General features: G+C 36.7%; 1 protein-coding gene across 1 annotated transcript in view; it reads left to right on the forward strand.

Moving 5' to 3' along the window:
• USH2A (usherin) overlaps positions 1-27,169 on the forward strand; it is a 420,079-nt gene that overhangs the window by 260,803 nt on the left and 132,107 nt on the right. Inside the window, 2 exon segments of the mRNA XM_040551919.1 lie at positions 20,529-20,679; positions 20,856-20,998. Of these exon segments, the coding sequence (XP_040407853.1) occupies positions 20,529-20,679; positions 20,856-20,998 (294 nt within the window).

Genomic DNA, 27,169 nt, shown 5'->3' on the forward strand with positions numbered 1-27,169 from the left:
TTTAGTTCATGCTTCCCTTTAGTTAATGATCTGAAAACGTATTATCCTGATTTACACATAAAATCATGCTGAAAAGCATGTGGCATTCACTAGGATATGTGTGTTTAAGTAGAATTAAATTAGCAGTGAGAGTTATTAAAGAAATCTTCCATAGTATTGTCCAGTGGACTGTGATCTGTAGTGAAATGAATAATAAATGAAGCACTACATATGAGAGAAGGACTCTCACACACTATATCCTCACAATACATGTGCACACATGCAGGCACGCACGCATTTATCTATGACATCGTATGTTTAGTTTTTGATGTTGTTTACTATAAAGACTCTTTGAATGATATACGATTCCAATGCATAGTAAATTATGAGTAAAATGGTAATTTTATGTTGGGCTATCTTCAGTGCCTTCACTGGCAAACACATTCTAAATCATTAAATGAAATCTGGATCTTACTAAAAACAGAAGGAATTCTATTTTTTACTTCAGTGGCCAAGATTTCACTTTGGCAGAAGTTACGTTTGTTCAAAGAATGAAACAGTTCTCATTACACACAAAATCACAGCCTTCCAATGAGTGTAAAAATGTAGTATTTTCTTCTTAAGGGTAACATAAAAAATGCTGTTCCTAAAATTTACTTTGTGGGGAGTGCATTAGGGAACTTGATGGAAGATTGTTTAATTGTGGGGTAGTGACAGAGAATACAGGAGTGTTCCATTTTGAAGTTACTGCAAATAACTGTTTTTCAATTACTCTACGATTTTTGCTTCCAACATGCCTTTCCTTTGTTTAAACTTTATTTAAAATGTATTGCACATGATATAATGCACACTGAATCTTTGGTTTTACCTGATTGAATATATCTTAATTTCTCATCAAGATGATTTGCCATGCTTAAAGTCGATGCTTAAAAAAAAATCTTAGAAAAGGAATATATTTTATCTACGCTCTTGACTAAAATTGCAGCTCAGGTTCAAGAGTTCTTGGAAAGATTAAAAAAAATAAAAACTGAATCCAAATGTTAATCCATAAATATGAAACTTTCTTTTGACCCTTGGCCTGTAGTGGTCTGGAGTTACTAATGGGGTTAGGATTTCAACTCTTAATGGGACTTGGTGCATTAGTGTTTTGTATGCATGGAATTCAGCATTCAGTTTAATAAGTGGTTGACATTGGTGATGTCCCTTAATTTGCTTAAATCTAATTGGCTCTTTTATCAGTCAAACCTGTATGGATTGGCAATTGATCAGGAAGGGTCAGCCATGACTGTGCATGTATTTAAATGCTGGAACCACCAGTTAAAGTCACTGTTGCATAATAAGAAGCTGAAGCCATGAGAACAAATGATCTTCAGAGTCGGAAGGCAAAAGAAAGCGGAGAAGTTTTTCAGGTTGTTCAAGTTCAGAACAAAGGCATTATGGAGTATATAAATTTTAAATACACTGCTTTTTGCCTCAAGACTTAAAGCTTTTTTTTTCCAGATGAACTCAAATCTTGTCTGAAACTGTCTTTGTTACATCAAAGAACTTCATAGAAAGCTAAAAGAGATGGAAGAAGCATAAAAGGGCATAGTTTAAAATGATTAGTGACAAATTTCATACCGCAGAGGTAGAAGTAAATTTTTTTGAGTTTTATATTTTTTCCAAATAGAATAAATTTATTCTATTTATCTTGTCCTAAACTGCTTTGGTAGAAGTTGTAAAAAATAATGTACTAGCCAACGCTTCACATTAATCTGAGGATGCCAGGTAGTAAAAGATCTGGAGAACAAATCGCTTTAAAATTAATTTAATTAGGTAAATGAATTGAAATGATACAGAGGATGTAAAACTGCAAAAATATGGGAAAAAATGTTCTGTACAGAGCACTTGGTTATATGTTTTTCTTCTTAATAAGTGTTGTTTCTTATGTAGGACCCCATGAATTTGGAAATACTTTCTAGTAGGTGATGGTAAGCTAACAGGAAGGAAAGTTGCAATCACTGCTGGTTAGATCTTATACTCTTGTTAAGTCCACTTGTTCCCTGCCCCTGAACACAGGGAAAAAAAAATAATAATAATATGGAAGAAAAAGAGAAGTCCAGCATGCAGAAATGAAGAAGAGGTAGCTTTGTTGAGAAGTAGGGGTGAACAGAGAACAGAGAGAGATGCAGGCTGCTAATCAGATGAGAAGCAGGAAGGTGGAGGCTAAGTCATCACCAATGAGAAAGAAAGCACAGAAAAGGGATGGAGTCCCAGACAACAGGAAGAAGTATGAAGCTTGTTGTGAGTAGTAATTCTATATCTTATTGCAGAGAGTTGTCTTTGTGTGGTTACCTGTGTTGGGCATTACCAGCCATAAACCTGGTGCTGCCTTATCTGCGAAGAGAATGGCCTTAAAATGTTGATATATGTTCCTGTTCCTTAAGTAATACGTAAAAAGGGAGATACTCTGGGGAAAAAAAAAAAAAAAAAAAAAAAACGGAGGATAAGATTTGCCTAAGCAGTGAAGTGTCTTTTTAATCTCTGCCATAATCTATGCAGTATGTTGCTGGTTTATATGCTTGACCTGTGATTTGCACAACACAGTAATGTCTAGCTGTGAAAGATGTCAGATTTTGCCTTGGACTTATAAGTACCTGCCCTTTGCTGGTCCCTTGTTTGTACACAGGATGCTACATGCCTCTGCCCACAAGCTCAAGCTAGTTTTCAGAAGCAAAAAGCGAGCCTGTGTATTTATAGCTGTTGATGTTTGTTCACCATCTACAGAACATGGTGTCCTGCAGGCAAAGAATTTCAGCCACTGTTAGTTTAGGTAGCAGCACCTCCGAGACTGGATATTGAACCACATCATAGGATCATTGATCTTAATTATGCTAACAAATAAGACCACATAGTACAACTTATTTTCACATCTGGAAACATTCGCTCATGCTAGTTAATCATTGGAGTAAAGAGGCCTCCTTAGATGAATGAATATTCAGTAAACAAAGCAAACTGATGCTTGTGAGGCCAGAATTATTTAGGAAAAAAAACAAAGCTGAGTATACTAAAATTTTCCTTGCGAGATAAGTTTATTTTTCTGTGATACTCAAGATCACATATATACAGTCACACAACAAAACTTGAGAAAATTTCCTATATTTCAGATTTCAGGTATTTCTAAAAAATTTGTTGTTTTCTCATTTCTCTGCTTTTCTCTATTCTCCCCTCCACCTCCCCCATAGGCATAGAATAAAATCCAAGAGAATTCTTTTTGTTCTGTATCTTTTGTTTCTTTTCAATTTTTCATCTCTTTCCTTCTCTTCTGTCATTTTTTTTTTTTTGTGAAGATAGAGTAGTAAAAACAATTGAAAAATGGAAAAGATAATGGAAAGGTAGTTTAGGATTAAAAACAAAACAAAACAAAAACTGGCATCATTCTATTGCATTACTTAAAAAAATAGATAATTAAAAAATTTGAAAATTCTCAAACACATGATGTTTCTGTACCTTCAGGATAATATAATCTGTGATTTTAATGAGAAACAGGAAATGTTTTAAACAAAATGGTTGCATACAGTTTGGGCAGGGAGGAAAGCAGAGAGTTCTGAATGAAAAAATTTTGGCCATATCTTTTCTAGAGGTAGCCTAAGGAGAGAGCTGGATAGAGTAGGGAGGGGAAAAAAGATGCGCTGCATCTCTCATCAATGACCTAGCTAATTAAAGAGTGTCAGTGGCAAGCTGTGTAAATTGTCTGTTCTAGTTTCCCTGGTCCAGAAAGATGATTTCATAGGGTAGGATTGCAAAACTGCTTGTGTGGAAAAATGGGAGTTGTTCTAATGAAACTATAATTCTTCTCCAATCTCTGTATTACTGATCTGATTGTTGTTTTCATTAGTTCTACTTTCTTCTTCTATTCCCCTCTCCCACTCTGTTCAGGATGTCTTTTAGCGAGTTCATACTGTGATTATTCTTGGTTTTGAATGGCTGGTTTTGGTGCTTTGGGTGGCAAGAAAAGAGAGGGGAAGTCTCATTCCTGAAAGGGTGTATCTTCTATGGGAGGGACAGAGCTGCCCACTTTTCTGCTCATTTTTCTATACCACAGCCAACTGTGGCTCAGCCTAACTCCACACATCATGAAGGACCACATCAGGGTTGCTCTAAATTGTACCCCTACTCCTAAAGCTGGAGATTAACAAAAGACAAAGACATTCCAACTGTCTTTTTTTTTTTTTTTTTTTTCTTCTTATTGCCTCCTTCCATTTTCCCTTGCATCTAGTCCTTTTGGGGCTTGGAAGATCCCCCGTAGTTCCAGCTATGCTGTTCCAGCATATCCTGTTCTCATGTTCTGGACATAGGAGAGCTTTTTCTGTCAGCTCTTTGCTTTCTGTCTTCTGGAGCTGCATAAAACAGGGCAAGAAGATCAACATTGCATTTTTAGTTGCCCAGGACATGGATGCTTTTTCTTGCTTGGGGACTGCCAGATGAGAAAGTGAGAACTGTGCAACAGCTTGAAATAGCCTATAGATCATCTCTAAGCAGGCAATTAACCTCTGTGTGGAGGTCTCAGTCCAGGCCTTTCCAAAACCTGAGCCTTAGCTTGAGGTCCAGGCAGTACTTAAGGTCTCTTGGAAGAAATCTGTGGTAGAGCAGATTTCACACTGGAAAACTACAGCTTGATTGGTCTTCTGAAAACCAAAGGAATATGTAGAGGTGGGAAAAACGGCCTGTTGTGGGATTTAGCTGCAGATCATTACTTAAAATGACTACCTACCATCACATAAACCTATTTCAGACCAATTTCAATTGCACGTTAAAAAGAACACAATTTAGATGAGATATACAATTTTTATATCATCTTATGCCTGAAGATGCTTTTTGTTTTCATTTTGTATAAATCTCAATCAAATTGTTCAGTACTGTAACTAAAGTCAACATTCTTTATGCAATAAACTAGCCTGCTTCATCTGTTGAAGGAATTCTATAATAAAATTATATTGAGATTCCTAGTGAAAATATGCAGAATACATTTGAAAAATCACACCATTGTTGTCTTTTCATGTCACACCATGAGTGTTGTCTTTTGAACCATTTTGCAGACATGTGCAAGTATTGGGAATTGGATCAATTTTTATGTTATTTTGCTTGCATGATTTGCACTGCTTTTCTGAAACGTTCAGTTTTTATTATATTTATTTTTGACAACTGTCTCTATAGATTCCAAAAAAATGTCATTTCCATAAGCTGTCAGCAAACGAAAATGTCTGGTGTTTTCTGTTGTTGTTATTTTAAACTGTATTTTCTGCTCTCGAAGCCTCTAGATTATGGAAGTTATTCTGCTGATCATAAAACACTTGAGTAAAGTGGCAACATTTTTTTGAGCTACTTTGCACTGTTGAGGATGGACGTTCATCTGTTTGCAATGAACTCTTATGTATTCTTATGGTTTGCATATTTAAAAAAAAAAAAAAAAAGCCAAAGGGAAAAAAAAATCAGGATGTCTCAAGATTTTCCCAAGGGTTAAATGTAGAGTGGAGCAAGTCACCACTTTTTCCCCTCTCTAGCTGGGGACAAATACAGACATGTTCTTTCTTAAACATGATGGGCATAAAAGTGTTTTTGCTTTTTTTTTTTTTTTTTTTCTGCTTGCCTGTCGGGATAAATATAACTCCTAATTGGGAGGGTTTTGTGAAGTTTGGAAATAGATCTAAAATTGAATTAAAAAATCTTAAACTTTATAATCTGAATTTTTAAAACGTACTGCAGAATTAAAATATTTTTCTTCCATAAAGTTATTTAAGTTTTTTGTTTGTTTGTTTGTTTTTTGCTGCTTTTTCCTCATATATTGATTCTCATTCTGGAACATCTCTGCCATCATCTTTGTGCTAGTTTTCTGAGTCCTTAAGAGGAAATAAGCTTCTCTATAAAGATGAAAAGGGAGAGAGAAGGGAAAATGGGTGTGAATCAGTGATTAGAGCCAACATTTTTCCTCTGGTGTCCCTATAAGGCAGTGCAGATTTGTTACCCTCTTTCTTAGAGTTAAGGTGGCCATTGGGGTCTATAGTCATTTCTGACATTTTGCATTTTTTCCTCACTGTGCTTTTCTTACTAAACATTTATTTTTGTGTCTGCACACATGTGCATATGTGCACACACAATATGTGTATGATATATTAGTATATGAGCATTCATGCATAAATACTGGATTTTTGCCTGTTTCTCTTTGGATCTGTATGCAGGTCTGACTTGTACTTCTGACAAGGAAATACTACCATTTTAGAAAGATTAATTCCAGGTTAGTAAAATAAAAGAGAAAGAGAATTCATGTATTTCATATTATCGTGGGATACATCCAGGATTCAATTGTAATAATTCTTACTATTTATATACTGAGATATTTACCTTTATGTTTTTTTAGATATTTACTGACTCAGCTTCCCAGTAGGCTTGTTACTGTTATTTCCATTTTACAGACATATTTGCAAAGAGAAAGGCAAGAAAAGGAAGGTAAAGAGACTTTATATTAATTGTAGTGCTGATAAGTATAATATGCATTTAAGAAAGTTTGGCAGCCTCTGATCTTGTTCCCCAGCTTAGACTGGGATTGCCTCCGCATGAAAGGTGTCACCAAAGTTGAATGTGCCCACTGTGTACACAGAAAACAAGTGAATTCAGGTTGACTGATTTGGGATTATCAAAACAGTTCTTACAGAGCATGTAGAAAGAAAAGAAATTGAGTGAAACGATGACATTATATAAAGAAAGAATATGTCTCTTTTCTCTATTTTTTCTTTCACTGAAGTGGTGATTGCTCTTACATACTAAGAACTGTATTTGAAATAGTTGTTCCTAAGAAATTGATAGTGCTGTCCAAAAAATTGAATGGGATGTTCCCAATGATTGTAATCTGAATTAAGCAGCTGTAAATTTTCTGTGATGAAAATGTAGTCCTTTCAGTCTGTGTTTTAAAAATGAACAAAGGAGGGAAAGTGTTCCCTTCGTCTTAACTTTTTGTCAAAAGAAAGACTGTTTTGTAGAGAATAAATGTTGCCAAGGTTTTCCTTTACCTCAGTATATGGCGATGTATGTACAGATTGGAGTAAATGCTGTGACATTTCCTATGGCATATAAGGCAAAAAAATACAGGCAGCCTGGCTTGGGTTTGAATGAAACGTGACGGTGTTACAAAGACTGTTTATCAATTAGACTACCTAATTTTGAACAAGAAAACAGTAGCCAAGGTCTTCTCAGTAAAAAATATTTTGAACAGGTCATTCATTGTTGTACATTGACACACTTCTACTGATTTCAGTGGATTTATCTGTTCTTCAGCTAGTGCTGAAGAACTGAAGCCAAGAGTTAATTCATATAAATGGTTTATTTGTTACAAGTATCTAGAACAGGACATTAACTGATGAGGAGCTATTTAACAATGCGGTATGAACATCCCTGTGTGGATGGGTTGGGTATAAAAGGTTGTAATCCTTTTACCTTATTCATCAGATAAGCCAACTGTATATTTTGCATGGATTATTTCCATGTGTGAATAAGCTTGTCTGAATTGCTTTCCATTCACTTTAAATATTAAATATTTTGCTTCAGTGGATAACATATTTCTGTCAATTGAAATGCTGTTTTTAGTGGGGGACCAATCCATAAAAACAGGTAGGGATTTTTGCCATAGTCAGGTGGAACAGAGGTGTCACCTTTCATAGAATCACAGAATCACACAGAATCGTCTAGGTTGGAAGAGACTTCCAAGATCACCGAGTCCAACCTCTGACCTAACACTAACAAGTCCTCCACTAAACCATATCACTAAGCTCAACATCTAAACGTCTCTTAAAGACCTCCAGGGATGGTGACTCAACCACTTCTGTGGGCAGCCTATTCCAATGCCTAACAACAGTAAATAAGTTCTTCCCAATATCCAACCTAAACCTCCCCTGGCGCAACTTTAGCCCATTCCCCCTTGTCCTGTCACCAGGCACGTGGGAGAATAGACCAACCCCCACCTCGCTACAGCCTCCTTTAAGGTACCTGTAGTGTGCGATAAGGTCGCCCCTGAGCCTCCTCTTCTCCAGACTGAACAATCCCAGCTCCCTCAGCCGCTCCTTGTAAGACTTGTTCTCCAGACCCCTCACCAGCCTCGTCACCCTTCTCTGGACTCTCTCGAGCACCTCCATGTCCTTCTTGTAGCGAGGGGCCCAAAACTGAACACGGTACTCGAGGTGCGGCCTCAAATATATTCTATTCATATTCTGTTGTAGCTTATCTCTGTTAGAGCATTGGCCACAAAAAAGAAGGAGATCTGGATTGTTTATCCTAAGTGACTGACATTCCCATCTCCCACTTTCCTGGGCAGCATACTAATCTCCGGGTTTATGAACAAGGAAGGCAGAATATGGCCCATCTCTCCAGGTGAAAGTCTGCTACTGAGCAAAAAAAGAGATACCTTATTTATTGAGGGAGAAGACAGAGCAGGCACTATTATAACCCAGGGGTAAGGCCACTACTTTGGTTGGGGTTAAGCGGTGTGCACGTTGGCAGCAAAGGGGTTGAGGGAGCAGGTCGTGGCTTCTGGGCATTTGTGGATCTGGGTTCATTGGTGTTGATACTCAGCATGAACATGAGAATGTGATCCTGTTGCTTTTTTTTCCTAATACAGCATAATTCATTGATACTTCAGCTGCTGTACTAGACTGTAACGTGAAGTGACAGCCATAGCATTGCAGTTGGCAGTTTTGAGAAGTGATAAGAATTCTTGTTTACTCTGTAAATGTGATAGTTTGGATTTGTTCGACTTGGCCTCATATGTTACAAAAGAGAATAATATACAGTGTTTTGTTGCCATTTCCCTAATTATAATAGTTTTATTTCCAGAACTAAATTCCTGATTCCGCTCTTTGCTATTGTGCAGATTAGCCCCCTGAGAGTTGTGGGTGTTGATCAATGGCGGGATTTGGTTATATCAGGAAAAACACTCTATACTGTTAATGACGACAGATACAATTAAATTAATTCTCTGCTATTTCCTTTGATGTACACACATTTTCCCCATTAATATTGATAGGCTTTAGAAGCACAAGCACATGTTGGGAGGGAAGCAAGATCCTCAATGTTGTATTTTGCTCTTTGTGGAGCTGACTATATCACTTTGTGTCTAAATGTAAGGAAAGCTGCTGACAGTTTTGATGTATTAAATTATAACTGAGAACTAATTCAAGGATCAAAGATGCTCTTTGGGAGAGATCACTTTAGTGGTAGGAAAAATCATTACCTTTTTTCCCAGTCTCATATATTTGTACTGTATGTCTTGGAAATATCATTCCCTACAGTTTCTGAATCTTGATGTTTAATTTAACACGAAGGTCTTTGAGCAGCACAATGGGAGGGGGTCTTCTGCTAGTAAAACCTCGTAGAAGGAAATTGAAATGTACATTTTTTTTCTCATTTATCAAAGAAGTGCAAAAATCTAAACTGACATTTTATATAAAATGAATTATGAACTGTGTACTTTGTACCTAAGGGAACAACAACTAAATTAGACTTTTGTTAAAAAGAGAGAGAGAGGAAAAAATAGGCTTTTAATAAAATATACAATCATTTTTGGTATTTCGTCTGAACCTGACATATGCTGTGCTTTGCAGAAGGAAACTAGAGTAGGCTACTTCAAAGGCTATATGCTTTAGAGTGAATTGTGAAGCAGGTTGTGATAACACACACACAAATCAGAGTTTCCACTTAATAAGTGTTGCTGGTTTGATATATTTGTTTTCAGCCATGTTCAACTCAGGTGAACGGGAAAAGATAATATGCTTTTTAATAGCTTGAAGACTGAAGCAAATAATAAATGTCTCTTTTATTATTCCATTTATGAGAATGTGGTTGCTACTGAAAAACACTTACAAGGAACAAAATTTTAGAAGATGCTCGATAGAAGTGTGAGGGTAAATTTTCAAACAATTATGTCCTCAGTATTTTAAGAGTATGACTTCCAGTGTCTTTAAGTGAGCAAAACTTCCTTCTGCCCAAAGAAAGGACTCTCCGTTAAGTTAGAGTTTGTAAAGTTTATGAGATTTTGTACATTCCCAATTTCTGAATTTCCTCCATGAATTTCAGTGGGAATATATTTATTTCAGTGCATTGACATAGAAGACACTTTGATATTGTTGTGATAAGCACCTACACCTTAGGGAAAATTGGAAATGAGAAGCTGAAATTCCATGGTTTCTTTGACAACATATTCCCTAGTGCACTCCTGTGGTGGTTTTTGATATATGAACAAAATATCCAAGAACTAGCTGCTTTTCTCGTATGTCATATGCATATATTTCATAAAGATATATTTAAGAAGATTAAGAAAGTTAGAATATAGAAAAACTTCCAGAAACGCTGCAAGCTCCTTGCAGAAAACAAAGATGTATGAACAGTGATTGTGGGAATATTATACCATGAACATATAACAAAATCTGAAACATGATGAGACCAGCTGTGTTTGTAACTTTGGTACTATTTTATATCAGTACTGTCAGGAGGCTAGAAACTAAGCCAAAGCTGTAACATGATGCATTTGTGATGGCACAACATTTGCCCAGTGACAGGACAAGAGGCAAGGGGCACAAACTGAAGCACAGGAGGTTCTGGCTCAATATGAGGGGGGACTTGTTTACTGTGAGGGTGACAGAGCACTGGGACAGGTTGCCCAGAGAGTCTCCTTCCCTGGAGATATTCAAAACCCACCTGGATGGGCATTCCTGCGCAATGTTCTCTAGGTGAGCCTGCTTGGCAGGAGGTTTGGACTCAATGATCTTCGGAGGTCCCTGCCAACCTCAGCCATTCTGTGATTCTGTGAACCTCAGCTGAGATATCCAAGTGTATTCACACCCAAGGAAGCAGTACCTTGGTCTTTAGATAATCCAAGCAAAGTCACAACTCCCAGTAATTATAAAATCATCTGATCCTTTGAAAAGTGACTCTGCTGTCAAGAATGGTCTACTTATTGCTATAAACAGTTGTTATAGCTGTTTTTAATGAAAAGTAAAATGATTGTTTTTCCTTGTTCATAACTAAGATTTAATTTTATTATTCAACAGTGCTTTTTCTAAATGTTCTTTCTATTTATAAATCATAGTACTATACAGTATTTGATTCAAAACAACGTTCAAATAAACATGTAAATGCTACTGGAAATGTGGCAGTGTAAATGCCTGTTTTTCTGTTGCAGAAAGGGAAGTAGAAGAGGTGACAGGTAGAGGGGATGCAGTGTTTTGGGAGAGCCACAGCAGAGAGCTGATTCCCTCTGGGCATGCTGGAGAGTCAGACTTTCTGCTCACACTTTCTGTGGAAGAGATGGGGACACCGACTGTAGGTGGAAAGAAACACTTCCTTCTTTCTCAACGCCTGTGTCTGATTTTCCTTATAATAGGACATTGACAGTCAGATTTGGGTTTGTGTTTTTTTTGTTTGTGATTACCATGTATCCCATAAAGAAGTTAATTATTAGTTGTGAACCAAATCCAGCTTTGTGTTGCCTAGATAGTAATCCAGGAACTTGGGGAAAACTCTTTTTCTTCTCTTTCTTCAAATGGGAAAGGATTTCAGGGTAAAACTGTCTGTTGTTACAGCTTCGGTTGAGTCGTGTCCAAAAGGTAGTCCAGTGACCTGGATCTTACTGGTACACGGGACATTCAAGATATAATAAGACTGCATCACCCAATGTGCATAGTGGCTCACTGACACCAGCTAATCTGTCACCTTGTCAGCTTGGTTTTCTATTTATGGACACTAGTGAGCTTGGATTCCATCAGAAATGTCAGTATTTCACACCATCTTCTACATATCGCAGAGAAATTTACGGATTAAAAATAAATACAGGTAATATTATTGAGGATCCAAATTATTTGAAAAATTGTGTTGTTCTCCAGTCTGTAAATTTAAGGATATATCAACTGATTCTTTGTTAAAATGCACATCAATGGCATGGTAGAGAATTCTGTGAGTGGTGGTCCACTGGCACATTCATACTGTGGGTGTACGCACACTGCCCGCATTTGAACCAGGAGACTTACTTAACTAGAACACTTGTAACTTTTCCATTATCTAATTTTTATTTTTTTTTTTTTTAGCATTCATTTAGGTTGCTATATTTTCTTAGTTTCTCTTGCCAAATTGAGTGGAGATATAGCAACAATCATTTGCAGAAACCACTTCCACTTGCTTGTGTGGAGTGCTGCTTTCTGATTTTGAATATCCTATGTCATCCCTTTTCTTACAGTCATAGAATAAAAGATACAGTATATCAGAAATTCATTTTCAGCAGGCCTCAACTGGGCACTTCAGAAAAGGTGTTTACCTTTTCTTGTTTCTTTGTTCCTTCTTCATCTTCTGTCATGTTAGAGCCCATCGTTAAGTTATTAGGCCAAAGAAGAGTTCATGAGGAAATCATCTTGTTCATCTTCTGTCTTCAAAACTGTATGTATTGTTTGAGGTAAGATGTTTGTTTTATCTGATGGAGAATTTCCAGTTTGAAATCCTTCTTGCAGCAGTTTGATCTCTTTACTGTATGTCCTTTTTAACCAGGATTCAGAGATTCTCTTTGTCTTTTTATTTTTGGTGAAGTTGAATATTACTATATGTCTATCACCTTGCTCTCCTCTATTCTTTAAGCTACATAGGTTTAGACTTCCTTCCCTGGCCTTTTCTCAACCAACAGTGACTTCATTTGCTTTATTTTGTTTCTTTGGGGACTTGCATGTTTTCAGAGCTAATGAACTTACAAAATAAAATTGTTCTAGACTCTACCAGCTCCTTTATCTGCATCCTAAGTTACTCTCCTTGCAACCAGCTATACTGGCAACATAGGACTAAGAGTTGTCTCTCATCTGTTGTCTCAGAGCTCATCTCACACTCCTTACCATCACAGAAGATGATTATTCTGCCTTCCTATGATCTGATCAATGGTTTTAAAGCCTTTCAGGACTTCCTCAAGTGGACTATTTGTTTCCTTTGTGTTTCGTTGATATAAGTAGCTAACTTGCCTACTTACCCATACTTTTCACCACGTCAACACGGGGAGTAGCCATGCTGAAAGTAATATTGTTGCTACTGTTAGCTAGCCTTCACCATGTACTGGATAGAATCTTTCCCTGACAGTTCAGCTGCTGAAATCTTGGAAATACCATGTTTGTTCCAGGAATGTGAATTTTTGTGTCTCAGTATAAGCTCATCCTCTTGCTGCTGTGTCAAATTAGAGGGCTAATCAACAGTACTATCTATTGGGAATAATTATATTCCTCTGCCATCTTTCAGTTCAGTATGAAAAATTATTAAGTCATAAACAATCATGAACATTGAAGGGAGGGTTTCCTGATTATTGAATCACAGAATATCCAAGTTGGAAGAGACCCACAAGGATCATCAAGTCCAACTCCTGGGTCCCCAAAAACCACCACCAAAAAAAAAAATAAAAATCAGACCATGTGTCTGAGAGCACTGTCTAAACGCTTCTTGAATTCCAGCAGGCTCGGTGCTGTGACCACTGCCCTGAGGAGCCTGTCCCAGTGCCCGACCACCCTCTCAGTGAAGAACCTTTCCCTAACACCCAGCCTGACCCTCCCCTGTCCCAGCTCCATGCCATCCCCTCGGGTCCTGTTGCTGTCCCCAAAGAGCAGAGCTCAGCGCCTGCCCCTCCGCTCCCCTCGTGAGGGAGCTGCAGGCCGCCGTGAGGCCTCCCCTCAGCCTGCTCTGCTCTGGGCTGAACAAACCAAGGGCCCTCAGCCTCTCCTTATACATCTTCCCCTCTAGGCCCTTCACCATCTTTGTTGCCCTCCTCTGGACACTCTCTTTATATTATTTATATATATACATATATATATTTATGTTTTATTATTCTTATACTATGGTGCCCAAAACTGCATGCAGTACTCAAGGTGAGGCCTCACCAGCACAGATTAGAGAGAGACAATCCCTTCCCTTGACCAGCTAGCAACGACGTTCTTGATGCACGTTCCTTCCATCTGATGAGTTCCTTCCATCTGATTCATGTGCTAGGTTTTCATCTCTGATTCTTGAAATGCACTTCAAATAGCCGTTGATGGAAAGGGTGAAGTCCTCCTGAGTAATTATCTGCGGTTATTGCTCTGGTTGTGACATCATCTTAGTTACAGAAATTGTAGCTACCTGAGAACTGGTTCATTTCAAATATGAAGGAAAATGCTTGTAAGTCAGCAGCCTGCAGTTCTTTGCAATTATACCATCAATATTAAGAAGGAAACTTCAGTTTAGCTAAGAGTCTCATTGCCAGTACTCTGTGAGACTACCACCAGAGGTGAGAAGTGCCAGTGTTTGCAGCAATGTGAAAGCTAGTTTACTTGCCTAGCTCTCTGCCAGCAGGTATCAGTTGTAAGGGAACCTGCAAGACTTTGAAGATGATGCAAAATTCTCTCCAAAAAGAAGAACAACAATATTCATTTCTAAAGCTGCTTCATGTAGGAAGCTGAAGATATTACTTGAAGATGGACAGAATCCTGTTCCCTCCCCTCTTGCCACATCTGTTCCCTCCGGTAAGGAAAAGTGGCAGATCTGATAGTTTCTCAAAGCTAACTCACAGAGGTATTTCACTTTGCAGGTAGCTTGAGTCACAAATGGCCTATAATAGTTGTTTAATTATGATTTCTGCCTGATTTTGCAACATCGATTCTTATGTTTTTTCCTCATGGTCTTTTTTTTTTTTAATTAATTTTGTGATATGACAGTTATTGGCTAGGCATCCTTTTAAATAATCTGATGAATAATTAGCTTTACTGGGCAGTTATAAATTCTATCCAGTGTCTTTATTACAGGTATTATAACCATTAATCATTCAGCTAATTGCTTACTGGCATTCTTCTGTAGTTTTTAGAGTTTAGCAAAGTTCATGCTGAGTAGCGTGGATAAACTTTGTTGAGCATGAGAGAAGAAAGGCAGGTTACCTCTTAAATAAAGGTAAAGGAGACAAGTCTGTAAAACATTTTTATAATGTTGATTTCAGTAAAATATAGCACTTAGGAAAGGCATCTCTTACACAAATTTTTACTTGAGACCCATATGTTGATTAGAAATATTGAGGCTGTACATGGGGTAAAGCTTATGAAAAGGAGGGTGAGGTCTGATTTTGTTTTTCTTTACAGCAGTATTAATCAGGAATAAGTAAGCCCGTTCTGGGATTTCATAAGAGCATTGTCTTAAAGTTCACTTCTGCAGGCCACGAAGTAAAGTGTGAGTTGATTTTTCAAGCCTTACTGAAATTGTACTTTGCAGCTTAGAACACCAAATACTGCAAATGGAGGAAAATTTGCAGTTAAAGCTTGCATACTCGGTCTAGTTAAAGATAAATTTTAGATTTTCAAACTGATTATTTTCAATTTTCCGAATGTTATTATGCCTAACTAGTATAAGTAACATTAATGCTAAAAGCAAACAACTATACAAAGTGACCCCTTCTCAGATGAAATTACTATTAAAGCTGATCTATAACAGGATAGATCATGAAGAGAGAACAAGATGTTTTTGTACTCTGTTTATGTCATGCTTCTGAAAGGAAAATTTCAAGAACATTAGGTGTGAACAGGTTTGTATTTACTGGGAAGTTTAAGGAGACATTAAGCTAGAGCTTTATGTCTCTTGAGTTGTTTTTTCCAGAGTGCTTACCATACTTTTTGAGCCCCAGACTGGGGCAAGCAAGAATGCCACTATGGACCTTCCACACTGTATATTCCAAAATGTATTGATTTATGTTGAATAGGACATGTAACAGAAAGTTAAACTAGAGCTATGTTGTCCCTGGTAGATATATTATTAGATGGAACAGTATCTGTAACTGAAAACATGTTATCAGTGAAATTATAAAATTAAAAATAAAATTCAAGAATACCTATACATTCATTAGTCACTGAGTAGGTGGAAAACAATTTGGTGAAATATAAGCATTAAATGCAAAATCGAAATTACTCAGTGTATTCAATATATACTGAGTAGGAAAAATGACTGGAAAAAAGAGGGTTAAAAAACAAACCAGAGTAAACTTCAATGAACCTGTGAAGATAAGAAACAGAAAAAAAAACAATCTTGCCAACAGATAAAGGTTTATAACTAGCATGCCCTTCTAGTGATGACATATAGCCCAGCATCATGGCCTGCCTTTCGGTTAAATGAAAAAAGCAAAACAACAAACAAACAAAAAACACGCACGGCCATGTTGAGAATTATGGAGAATGGAATGACTAGAATTATTTGGACTGCACAAACAACTAGATAACAGGCATACCTGGGAAAATCAGGAGAAACAAATGTCAATGTGCAGAACATATTGCCATAAAAAGTGCTGTAATGAGATGATCTCAGTATGGGCACCTAAAATAGAAAATGAATCAGGAGTATCTAAACAACCAATGCAATGAGATAAAGAAATGGTGTTTGTGAATTGAACCTGGAAAAGAGGGAGAGTAGCCATGACTGAGCAAAACAGTCATCTAAAGGCAGTCTGACTGAAACTGTTCCTTGCTGTTATGGTACAAACTGCAGAGAGTTTATTTTCATTCCTTTGTAGTTAAATACCTTCTGTTATCATCTGCATACACATGTGTATGAAAAATATTTAGATAAGATGCATCAGCTCTCCTAAATATTTCTTACATGCAGATGTAGGGAATTGTAGAGTTACATTTGCATACTCCCAAAATCTTCTAGCTGCTGATCTGAAGATATTATGGATACAGAATGGCCAATATATGTCTGATCATTGTTAAACGTGGTGTCACTTTACCAAAGTTGCAGTGAGATGACGCCACACTGGTGGATATCAAAACAAGCTCTTCTGACTCTTCTTCATCTTATTAAAAATTAATAGTGCAGACAATTTTTAGAAGTAGATAGCTTATTGTCCTAATAGTTCACTTTTAATAATCCTTCCTAAAGTCTTCTGCTTTTAGATAATTTAAGTTACAGGTATATTTTTATGGTAAGTATAATGAATATTTCTCAGAAAAGTAGGCTGTTAACATGAAGTAAACATTTAAGTGCAATCATTTAATATAATGCTTGCTGCCCTAACACAAATACTTACAAAGCTGACTACTACTGCATATGCTACTTAAGATAAAGAAACTGAAGCAAGAAGTTAAAACACTTTTCAAAGATTGTTTAGCATATTAGCTGCAGAGCAGCGATCAGGTCTTTCCTGACTCATCTGCATGTAACTGAATGACTAGAATACAATCTTATTGTCAGAATTAAACAGTCCAGTTTTTATTATTTTGTGGGGTTGTTTATTAATTAATATTTTGATTAAAACTGACATCTGATTAAATATCTTACTCTGCTTTTTTAATCTCTTCATAGACAAAGTGTGACTTTCTGCCCTGCTAAGTGAGGATTTACTGGGCTAGATGTTGATTCAGTAGGTTGCAAGTGGAGTGGTTGCCCCCTGAGGGTCATATTAAAGCTTGAGGGGAGCTTTTTGAGCAACATTGCATCTTAAAGACGGTATATCAAGCTGATAGATACATGGCTCTTCTGTTGAGAAATTTTCAGTAGAATTATTGCTGGTTGCCAGTTATTACTTGGGTAGTAAGGAGTCTCTTGGGAATATGGATCGGATAAAAAGGGTTAAGCTGAGGAAAAAGTTACACTGAAGACCTTGGTGAGGAGGAGTGTTTGCAATAGTCAAAGGATGTTTTGTGTGCAGTTTAGAATTACCTTTTTTTTTTTTTTTTTTTTTGGAGAAGTGCTCTGTAGTCTTAATGATCAAAATGTGATTAGTTTTACAGAGCACCTTTTTCATTATGACTCAGCAGAGACTCCAGAACTTCTTTGCTGTACAGTCCTGTCCCATTCCTTTTGGAAGAGCAGATTAAGGACATTCTCTGCAACCTACAGGAAATCTTTTCAATGAAATAAATTTGCAAAATATTCAAATGTGTTTGTTTGAAAGTAGTGAGGTAGGCCTGTTTTACAGGTCAGTTGACTTTCACAGAAGAGCTTTGTCTAAATTTTCCACACTTCCCTATGTTGGGCTTTTGTTGGTAGAAGAGATTTGAACATTTAGCTGAGATTAACTACACAATTAAAATAACATCTGCACTGTGAATTGTTATTGACATTTAGACAGCTACATCTTTGTTTTTTGATGAACATTCCTGTATCACTATAATAACCACCACTATACATACATAAAGATTAATCAGAGCTTTTACTTTGTGGATCTCAGGGAGCTTTACAAAAAAGGATAAGTATTATTATCTCCATTTAACAGACTGAGAAATGAAAGACAAAGGTGAAGCAATGTGTTCTTACAGAGATGGAAATAAATTTAACGCTTTGCCTCCTCAGTGAGTTGCTTGTACTGGCTTCTCAATAACAATGTGAACTTTGGCTTACTGACCAAATTACAACTCAGCTAATTAGATTAATTGTTAGAGATAGCTTTTCTCCTGTGTAGAACTTCTCTGTGCACTTAAACAATAGGTACAATTGAGCTACAGACAGTTCATTTTTAAATGAGGTAGTACCCTGCTTTGAAGGGATATTGAGTCTTTCTTTTAGTGTCAGCTTGTGAAAACACTTTAAAATCCTTTAATAAAAGTTATTATATTGATTGTGCCGTCTTTCTTGTTGCTGAGCTTGCCTGCTAACAACTTTAGTTATCACTTTATAAGGAAATGCCAAAATAATTCATGATTATCTGTGAGCACTGTACTAAATCCTGTATTGCGCAACTCAACTCCAACATTAGTTATGTTGCTGCTAAACAGAGCAATGTTAAGTGAGGTAAATATATGTTCTCCATTTTACTCAGAGTGTAATTTAATTCACATACAGAGGCATTTGGTGTGCAGATGTTTGGTTTTGATGGCTCAGCTGGGGGGATGTCAGTGGCTATTCATGTTAAATCAGCCATTTTTTTTCCTTCAGAGTTGAGGTGTTCTCAGGCTCTTGATTGGCCTTGAATGTATTTGCAAGGGATTTGCAGGCCATGAATTATTTTAGCTTCAGACATCTCCTGGATTTAGAAACAGTAAAGTTTCAAGTTTATTTGGAATTCAGCAGAGTCTCATTGCCTAGGTCTAGATAATGACAACAAGAGGGAGTATCCAAATGTGGCCAGGCTGGCTAAAGCCCCAAAATTTTATTTCACCATTTTCATGGTAACAGAGAAAAAAGGGAACTTTTTATCTTATGTGAACTGGAGGACCTTGAACTTAAGGGAAAGGAAATGAGTCTGCAGATTGCAGCAAGCCATGTCTTGTACCTTTCCATACAATTTGGAGTTCCCCAGTCATAAGTATGCATAATCAAAGTCAACCTTCTAGACGCTAGTTCGCATATCACATATTTCACACACATAGTATGCCTATGTCAGTATAAATTTAAAAATGTGGTATATGACTGGTGACTTTTTTTCAGAGTTGATGCTATCCTTTCATCTGTTCTAGGGAGAGAAGGATTCGGACAGTGTTTCCAGTGTTTCACAGTCTGTTGCTTCCCTCTTAGTAACCACCTCATATTCAGGTGGTAAATGAAGATCTTACTGTAAAATACTGTTCATTCATCTTACAACTTTCGCCTTAAATTACAGATCTGTGAGACTGTTTTTATAACAGAGATAAACAAGAAATAACGGCAACCAGAATTTCTGTTGGAATGACCAAGGAAAAATGCAAATGGTAACTACTGGACTATGAAACGCAAAACTATTACACAAGTTTAAATGAGAAAGGCAGTGATTTTCCAGTGTTTTAACTCATTGGAAAAGAGCTACAGAGCTACAGACATGCACTGTATATAAAAGTTCCAGATGTGTTTATGTACAGAAAGTTTCTCCAACAGATTGTTTTCTTTTTAAAGAAAAACATGCAAAGCCATAAACTCCCGGGTGCAAGTTGGCATAGTTCTTTTTACTGCATACAGGGAAATTTGCAGCAGTTAAAGGTCATTCATAGCATTACTAATGACAGATTTTGATCTGCAGTTCATATAAACTGCAAGATATAAATCTGCAACTTCATATAAACTGATTTCCTTAACAAAATTGTAGACTGAGACTTCAGTGAATCTATTTTGATTTCTACCTGAAGACTTTTTTTTTTCATTAAAATTTCTTCTGTTTTCTTTCTGAATTATTATAAATTTATAAGAGTAAGAAGGTACCTGAATGATAAAAGATCTGATCATTGTTAGTCTTGCTGAGTAACATTTCTGTGAGCATATCTTTAACTTCTAGGGGTGGCAGAACTGGGCACAAGGAGAAGCAGATAATATAGGAACAGGTGGTAGAGAATATGTTGCTTATGAATTCCTTTTGGTGTTTAGAGATTTGCTTTTAGCAAAATGACATTCATGTAACTGCTTTGGAAAGAAGAATATAAAGAAGTATCATAGTTTAGTAGTGAAAATGTTAAACTAAATGGACCGTGTTAACATTGCTGTTGATCCCGAGGAACAGTTTTTCCAGTATACGGAGCGTTTTGTTTCCACCCAGCATATGTTGTCCATGGTTTTCTCTGCTCTAATTCATCCATGTTTTTCGACAGCTCCAGATGGTGTTATGCCTCCAAGGCTTTCATCTGCCACTCCGACCAGTCTTCAGGTTGTCTGGTCTACACCAGTTCGCAACAACGCCCCAGGCGCACCCAGCTACCGACTCCAGATGCGGCGGATGCATTCTGCTGGTGACATTCTAGAGTACGCAGACCACTGCAAGGCCACCGTGAGCTGCTGAGGAAGAAAAGTCCTATTATCTCAAATATGGCTCACCTTTAGGGTGGCTGGGTTATTTTTTTGCAAGACTTGTAATGTTTTAGTCTTGCTTTCGGTGGTGGGATTTTTAAAGCTGTAAATCACGCTACTTTTCTTCGCAGGTTGCTTTCCAGCCCAACTGCTTCCTTACAACACAGTGTCAGAGATCTTCAGCCGTACACTGAGTATCAGATGAGAGTGGTTGCCTCCAATGGTTATGGCAATGCTTATAGTGACTGGACTTCAATGACTACAGCAGAGGACAGTAAGCAGTCCACTCTTATTTAACTCCATTTAGCAAAAAGTAGAAACAATAGTTCAGCTGCTGTTGTGCATAACTTATTTGGTTATCTTGCTTTCCCAGTTAAATAGAAATAATGTATTTCCTTCCTGAATAATAGTTTGTAATAGTAACTTCTAAGGGATCAAGTATCTGTTATCTTAGCTTTTCATAAGTGTGAATATTTAAATACATATTTGGGGAAGTAGTATATATATATATATTTTTTTTTAAATAACATCCCTCCGTGCATATGTGTTCATGTATGACTAGTTTAAGATACACCTAAGTACAGCCTTTTAAGTGGCATTCGTTTACATTCAAGGACTTGATTCTGATTTCAGTGATATCAGAGGAAATAAATTGAAGTTAATAGTATATGACTGTTGTCTTATCTCTGGTTAAAGAATACTTAAACTATACCACAGCTGAACAGAACTTTTCCGCTGATCTTCGTTAATTCAAAGTGGTGATCTACTAGTCTGAAATTGAGTTTATCGTTGCCAGTCCCGTCCATCACTTTCCTCATTAATAGTTCTATGTGTTACACACTCACACCACATCATTTTTTCAATAGTGCCTTGATTTAACAAAGAGGTGTCAGTGTATTAATATAGTCACTTCAGTTGTTAGGATAGGATTTTGCATGATAGAGTATGTGAACGAAAATAGATGACAAAACTTGAGCTTACCATAACTACATATAAAAAATACATAATTTTCAACTTTTTTTTTTTAAGAAACTGAACTGCTAGTTTTCTCATACACTGCAGCAGAATATCTAATAGCCTACCTTTTTTTTGTAAGAGCAGTTTTTTCAGAAAAAAAAAAAAATCTTTGCTTTTTAAAAATCTGTTACTGTTGACCCCATTGTAGCAGGTTTTAGAGAAATTAAGTATTTTCTAAAGAGATTTTTTCCTGTTATGTCTTGTTGGATAAGGAAGCAAGACATTCTGAGCACGGAAAGGGTTGCCATGGGGTTGATGATACAAAACTAAAATCCTGACTGACTGGCTTCATTACTATCTTACTTGCACTGCCTTCAGACCAAAGTGCCTTGGGTTGTTACTGTTTTACACTGATATGACATCTGTATTTGGGACTGTAAATTTAACCTGATGCTCATGAGCAGTTGTTGCAGCAAATATTCAGTGCTTGTGACACAACTTGGTTTTAGTCCTTCCTCTAAATGGATAGCTGTCTATTTTGAGAAAACACCCTGAAAGAAAACAATAGAAAACAATTTTCTTTGAAGCTGAACAAATGACTCACAACATAACTTTATTTGATAAACCCATTTAAGCTCAAAACATGTAAATATTTCTATAAGCATGTTACCTTTAAGTAATTACCTAATAAAAGTAAGTTGTGAACTTTGTCTTTACATACTGAAGATGTGTTACCTACATTTGAAAATCTTTGTTGAGATTCAGTTCCTGTATTGTACTTGTCTATTACCAAAAGTGAGTATAATATTAAACTTGTCTGCATTCATGGTCTGAATGAAACCAGTCTTCTATGACTATTACATTCATATTGTATTGATTATTTAACTCTGGTCAGATAGTTCACATAGTGTTGTTTCTTTCTTAGGTAGGAGGAGCACAGAAAGGCATCACTTTAAAAGGCATCACTTGTTAGTATATGTAAAAATAATTTTTTTTTGCAAAGCAGTAGGTGTAGAATTTTAAAATTTTCTTTTTTGAGAGTTAGGTATAGGACAGAGGGCCTACACAAAGCATGCATTCCTATACAGTCATCGAATCATAGAATCATAGAATAACCCGAGTTGGAAGGGACGCACAAGGATCACTGAGTCCAACTCCTGGTTCCACACAGGTCTACCCAAAAATTCAGACCATATGACTAAGAGCATAGTCCAAATGCGTCTTAAACTCTGACAGGCATTGCGCCATGACTATGTCCCTGGGGAGCCTGTTCCAGTAGGCAAACACCCTCTCAGTGAAGAACCTTTTCCTGATATCCAGCCTGAATGTTCCCTGTTGCAACTTGACTCCATTCCCTATCACTGGTCACTAAAGAGAATAGATTGGCACCTGCCCCTCCACTCCCCATCGTGAGAAAACAGTCCTTCTGGAACATATATGTAGAAGTTAGCTGCTATATAGAACTTGGATAGCATTTGTGTACTAGCATGAAGCACTACCCTCTGCAAAACCCAACTGTAAAAATGCCTGAAGTTAGTATGGAAGGCAGATGTTTCAAAAGGAATTTAAGAATAAGAAAAATATTTATATACTGCCTCTACCAGTGTTTATGAAATTCAAATATTTTAAGATTACCAATCCACTTTGCTCTTCAGCTATGATGCTGTATCTTGTTCTCTATCTTAAAACAAACAAAAAAATCACAAACAAACAAATGAAAACCACCACGTTCTGTGGTTCCGTTACAAACTCCGTGTCTCCAAGGGGAAACTGATTTTTCTTAAAATGTCCTGTTCCCTTTGTATTAATACTGCTAAAGAATACATGCTGATGTGTCTCTAATATCCAAAAAACCTTGTAATTTACTTTCATTGTTGACAAAAAAACTTTCATTGTTGACAAAGGTCTCTGGTTTTGGTATCATTGTGGAGGGCTGCCATCTGTGAAAGGATGTTCAACTCAGCTGCTTAAGACTGAATGATTGTCATTGGGTATAAGCAGTATTTCTGTCAAGGCTTCAATATGTTTCTTATAAAACTGCCTGTACTGACAGCTTGTTACAGAACTACACTTAATTCCTGGCCCAGCTAACCAGGGGCCTTTGACTTTGACTTTTTAAAGTACAATTTGACAGTAGAAATTTCTGTATCTCTTACTCTGGTGAAATATATGTGTATATCCACATTCTTATCGAATTTTACATAGTGAATGTATCTTTTTTGTTTCACCAAAGCATAAAATATCTGTAGGAATAAAATGTATGCATGTATGTGTGTTTATGTGCACATGAACCTGATAGCAGTAATGTAAATTATCATATCCAGTTTTAAAGACAGTAGAGTTATATTAATACAAGCTGATGATTTCACAATATGTAGTAAATTGCATATTATATTTTATTTATGAAAAATATTTAGTAAACTATCAGCATGTTAGGAATGATTAAAGAAAAGTTAGCAAAAGCTGCCATAAAAATCTGTTGTATCTGGTAATAAATTGTCTTATTGTAATGTTTAGTAGGTTTGGGGTGTTTTTGATTAAAGGAAAAATGCTGTAAATAATTTTCAAATATTCCCATTTACATGACTGTGGAACTAGTAACTGATTCCATGAAATTTTTAAAGTCTAACCTGCCAGTACCAGATGAGAATAATGTACATATCCTATGAATATTTTAAAACCTGCTAAACATGTGTTGATAAAAGATGTTTGTTCCAGTGATCTTGGTCAGTATAGCATCAGAATATTTACTGCCAGACAAATAGAAACAGTTGTTGAAGTTTCTGGATTAGATCTTGCTTTCAGTAACTTGAGTGTAAGTTTAAGATAACTCCTCTGAAATCAATATAATTACCACTGAACTGAGAGGTCAGTAAGTACTGTTGAGCTGAGAGCAGAATTTTATGCATTGCACTCAGAAATAAAATGAAGTTTTCTAGATATAAAAAGCAGATGTCAATTACGTTTTACCTTTCGTCATGGTAAGTCTTTAAACCATCTGGGAAGGAAGCTGCAAAACAATTGGTTATAGTTATTTAAACCTTGTCCTATGGCTGCTGCAGCATTCTTACAGCATAGCTTTGTGGTTGGCAAAATTGTACTGGCTGATAGCAATCTGCCAGAAGTAATATTTCATCACAGGGATAATTCCCAAATTAGAAAGGTGCTTTTCATAGCATTTAGGAAGATGCATCTTGATTTGTACAAATTTGAAGCTACCAAAAAGTACTACTTTAGAGAAAAGCTGCCTGTTCTTTTATTTGGAATGTCCTAGAAACTGCCTGCAGTCCAGTGAGGTATGTACAGGAGGACATCTCAGTCATCAGCATGTTCTCTTTCAGACGGCTGTGTCTTGGATTAGCATATTTTTCCAGTATGGAGAGTTCTCACTGAAGCTGTTTTATAAGTGCCTTTATCAGGCAGTCCATATTTTTTTAGATAGATAGAAACTGCAAATCCATCTCTTTTCTGTGTTAAGGAAGTTATAGTCCAGTCCAATGTTTGTTCACAGTACAAACACATAGTACAAAGTGATGGCTTGAGATCTTTACATATGGAAGCTGCTAGAGGAACATGAAACAATTTAAAAAGGGTGATCCTGCAATTTATTATTCACTCATCAGTATGTATTTGCTGATGAAGCAGGGGAGTGTTATTTCTGTCATATAGTGTGCTGCTCTGTGTTCCTCCGGCATGCTTACTCCAAAGCTTTGGTTCCAGGGCAAGGAGGCCCATTGTCTTAAAGTTTCTTTAAGTAGACAGTAGAGAGAGGCAGTTGCCTCCAGAGGGCAACTCAGGACAAGAGGGTTAGATGCTGCAGTTCTCCTCAGCTTTTGGAAGCGCTTGCTTTCTCTGCTGCTTATACTGGGTGTCTGAAAAGACTAGTCTGCCAGTTTAAAATTAGGTCTAAATTTAGACTAGTCTCTCAGTCTAAAGTTAGTGTAAATTAGGTCTGTATAATTTAGGCATATAACCTAATACATAGTTGGTTGATGTAAATGTGCCCACCTGTGTTCAAGAAAGATAAATGGCAATGGAGGCAAGAGAAGACAAAACCTGGCAAGATGATACAGGGAACGGAAAATCATGTGCAATACATGACAGAGTGAACAGCAAAAGAGGAGTACAATTAAGCTGAAGTAATATAGTGGCAAATATGATATGACAAAAAGTACAATCTGCTCATGCATGCCTATAGGTTAAGAATTAGAAGTATTTTCTTAACTGCCTGACTGAGGTACTAGAACCAACATGCAGTTGGAATAGAAGTGTGCAAAAAATGTGAATATTTTGAAGAGAACTCTCAATATATATCTGAAGGGATTTCTACCAATGCATGTCAGTGTATAAACAGCTTAATGACTTCTGAGTTCTGTGATCTAATGTGATAAAAGATTTCTGTGGTCCCTTGTGCCCAGAACTATACAATGTGGATTTTCTGCTTATTACAGTCGGTAGCATACGAAAGACACTGCACTTTGTTAATATGTATAATTTCATTGTCTGTGTTTCTGGAAAGAGTAAATGATTCAAGAAAAAAAGGCACAGAATGTCTATTCTGCTTAGTGAGAGAGTTTCCCAGCAAATCAGGTATTTCTCATTAGCTTTAAAGGGCAGTAGTCCAGGTACATGTCTCAGTTTATTAATGAAAGTATAGATTCCCCTGAAATATATCCATGAGAGTATAGCTCCTCGCTCCCCTAGTCTGTACAATAAGTAAACAAATGTGTGGTTCTAGTCAGGAAATTAAAAAAGATTAATGACAGTTTTGTACCTTAATTTTAAGTAGAGTCTGAACTTTGGAGGCAGATGAGCAAAATAGCCTGCCGTAAAAGATAATTTCATTTGCCAAAATGAAACTACCTTCCAGTATTAATACTGTAATGAAATGGTTTGAAATATGAACTAAGAATCTTTAGGAAAAAGATGCCAACTGTTACCACATTCAGTAGTTATTTCAATAAACAATTACACCCATGTAAAAAGCTTTATGATTTTATTTTCATCATTGTCAGGCTGAGCTCTGTAGCTGTCATACTTTGCAGTCTTCCCTCCAGTGACAACCACATTGACAACATGTTATACTCCACATTGATTTTACAGTTAAGGAGCTGATTGTGATATATAGGGATTTTAAGAATTCAGCTGAGAGGCTGACTTTTGCCTTTTATCATTCCATTAAAATTTTATAACCATCTTTTTCATGTCATTTCACCCATGAATTCTTACTTTAGAAAGTGATAGCTACTGCTGTGAGCATAACTTTTCTCATGTTCAGAGCTTTTTATTGTATTAGCAAACTATCCCAATTATAGTTAATACTCATGTTTTACATAATTGTGGTGACCCTTTCAACCAAGCAGTATCGTGCTAGTTGATTTGTATATAAAATTAGATGATTCTGCTTGCCATTTAAAAAGCAGCTATACTGAATGAGTGTTGGGGACCAGGATTTAATGCTTTCCCATCCACTGGGGCCAATTAAGCA

This window comes from Cygnus olor, chromosome 3 (genome assembly GCF_009769625.2).
Source record: "Cygnus olor isolate bCygOlo1 chromosome 3, bCygOlo1.pri.v2, whole genome shotgun sequence".
NCBI classification, from domain to species: Eukaryota; Metazoa; Chordata; class Aves; order Anseriformes; family Anatidae; genus Cygnus; species Cygnus olor.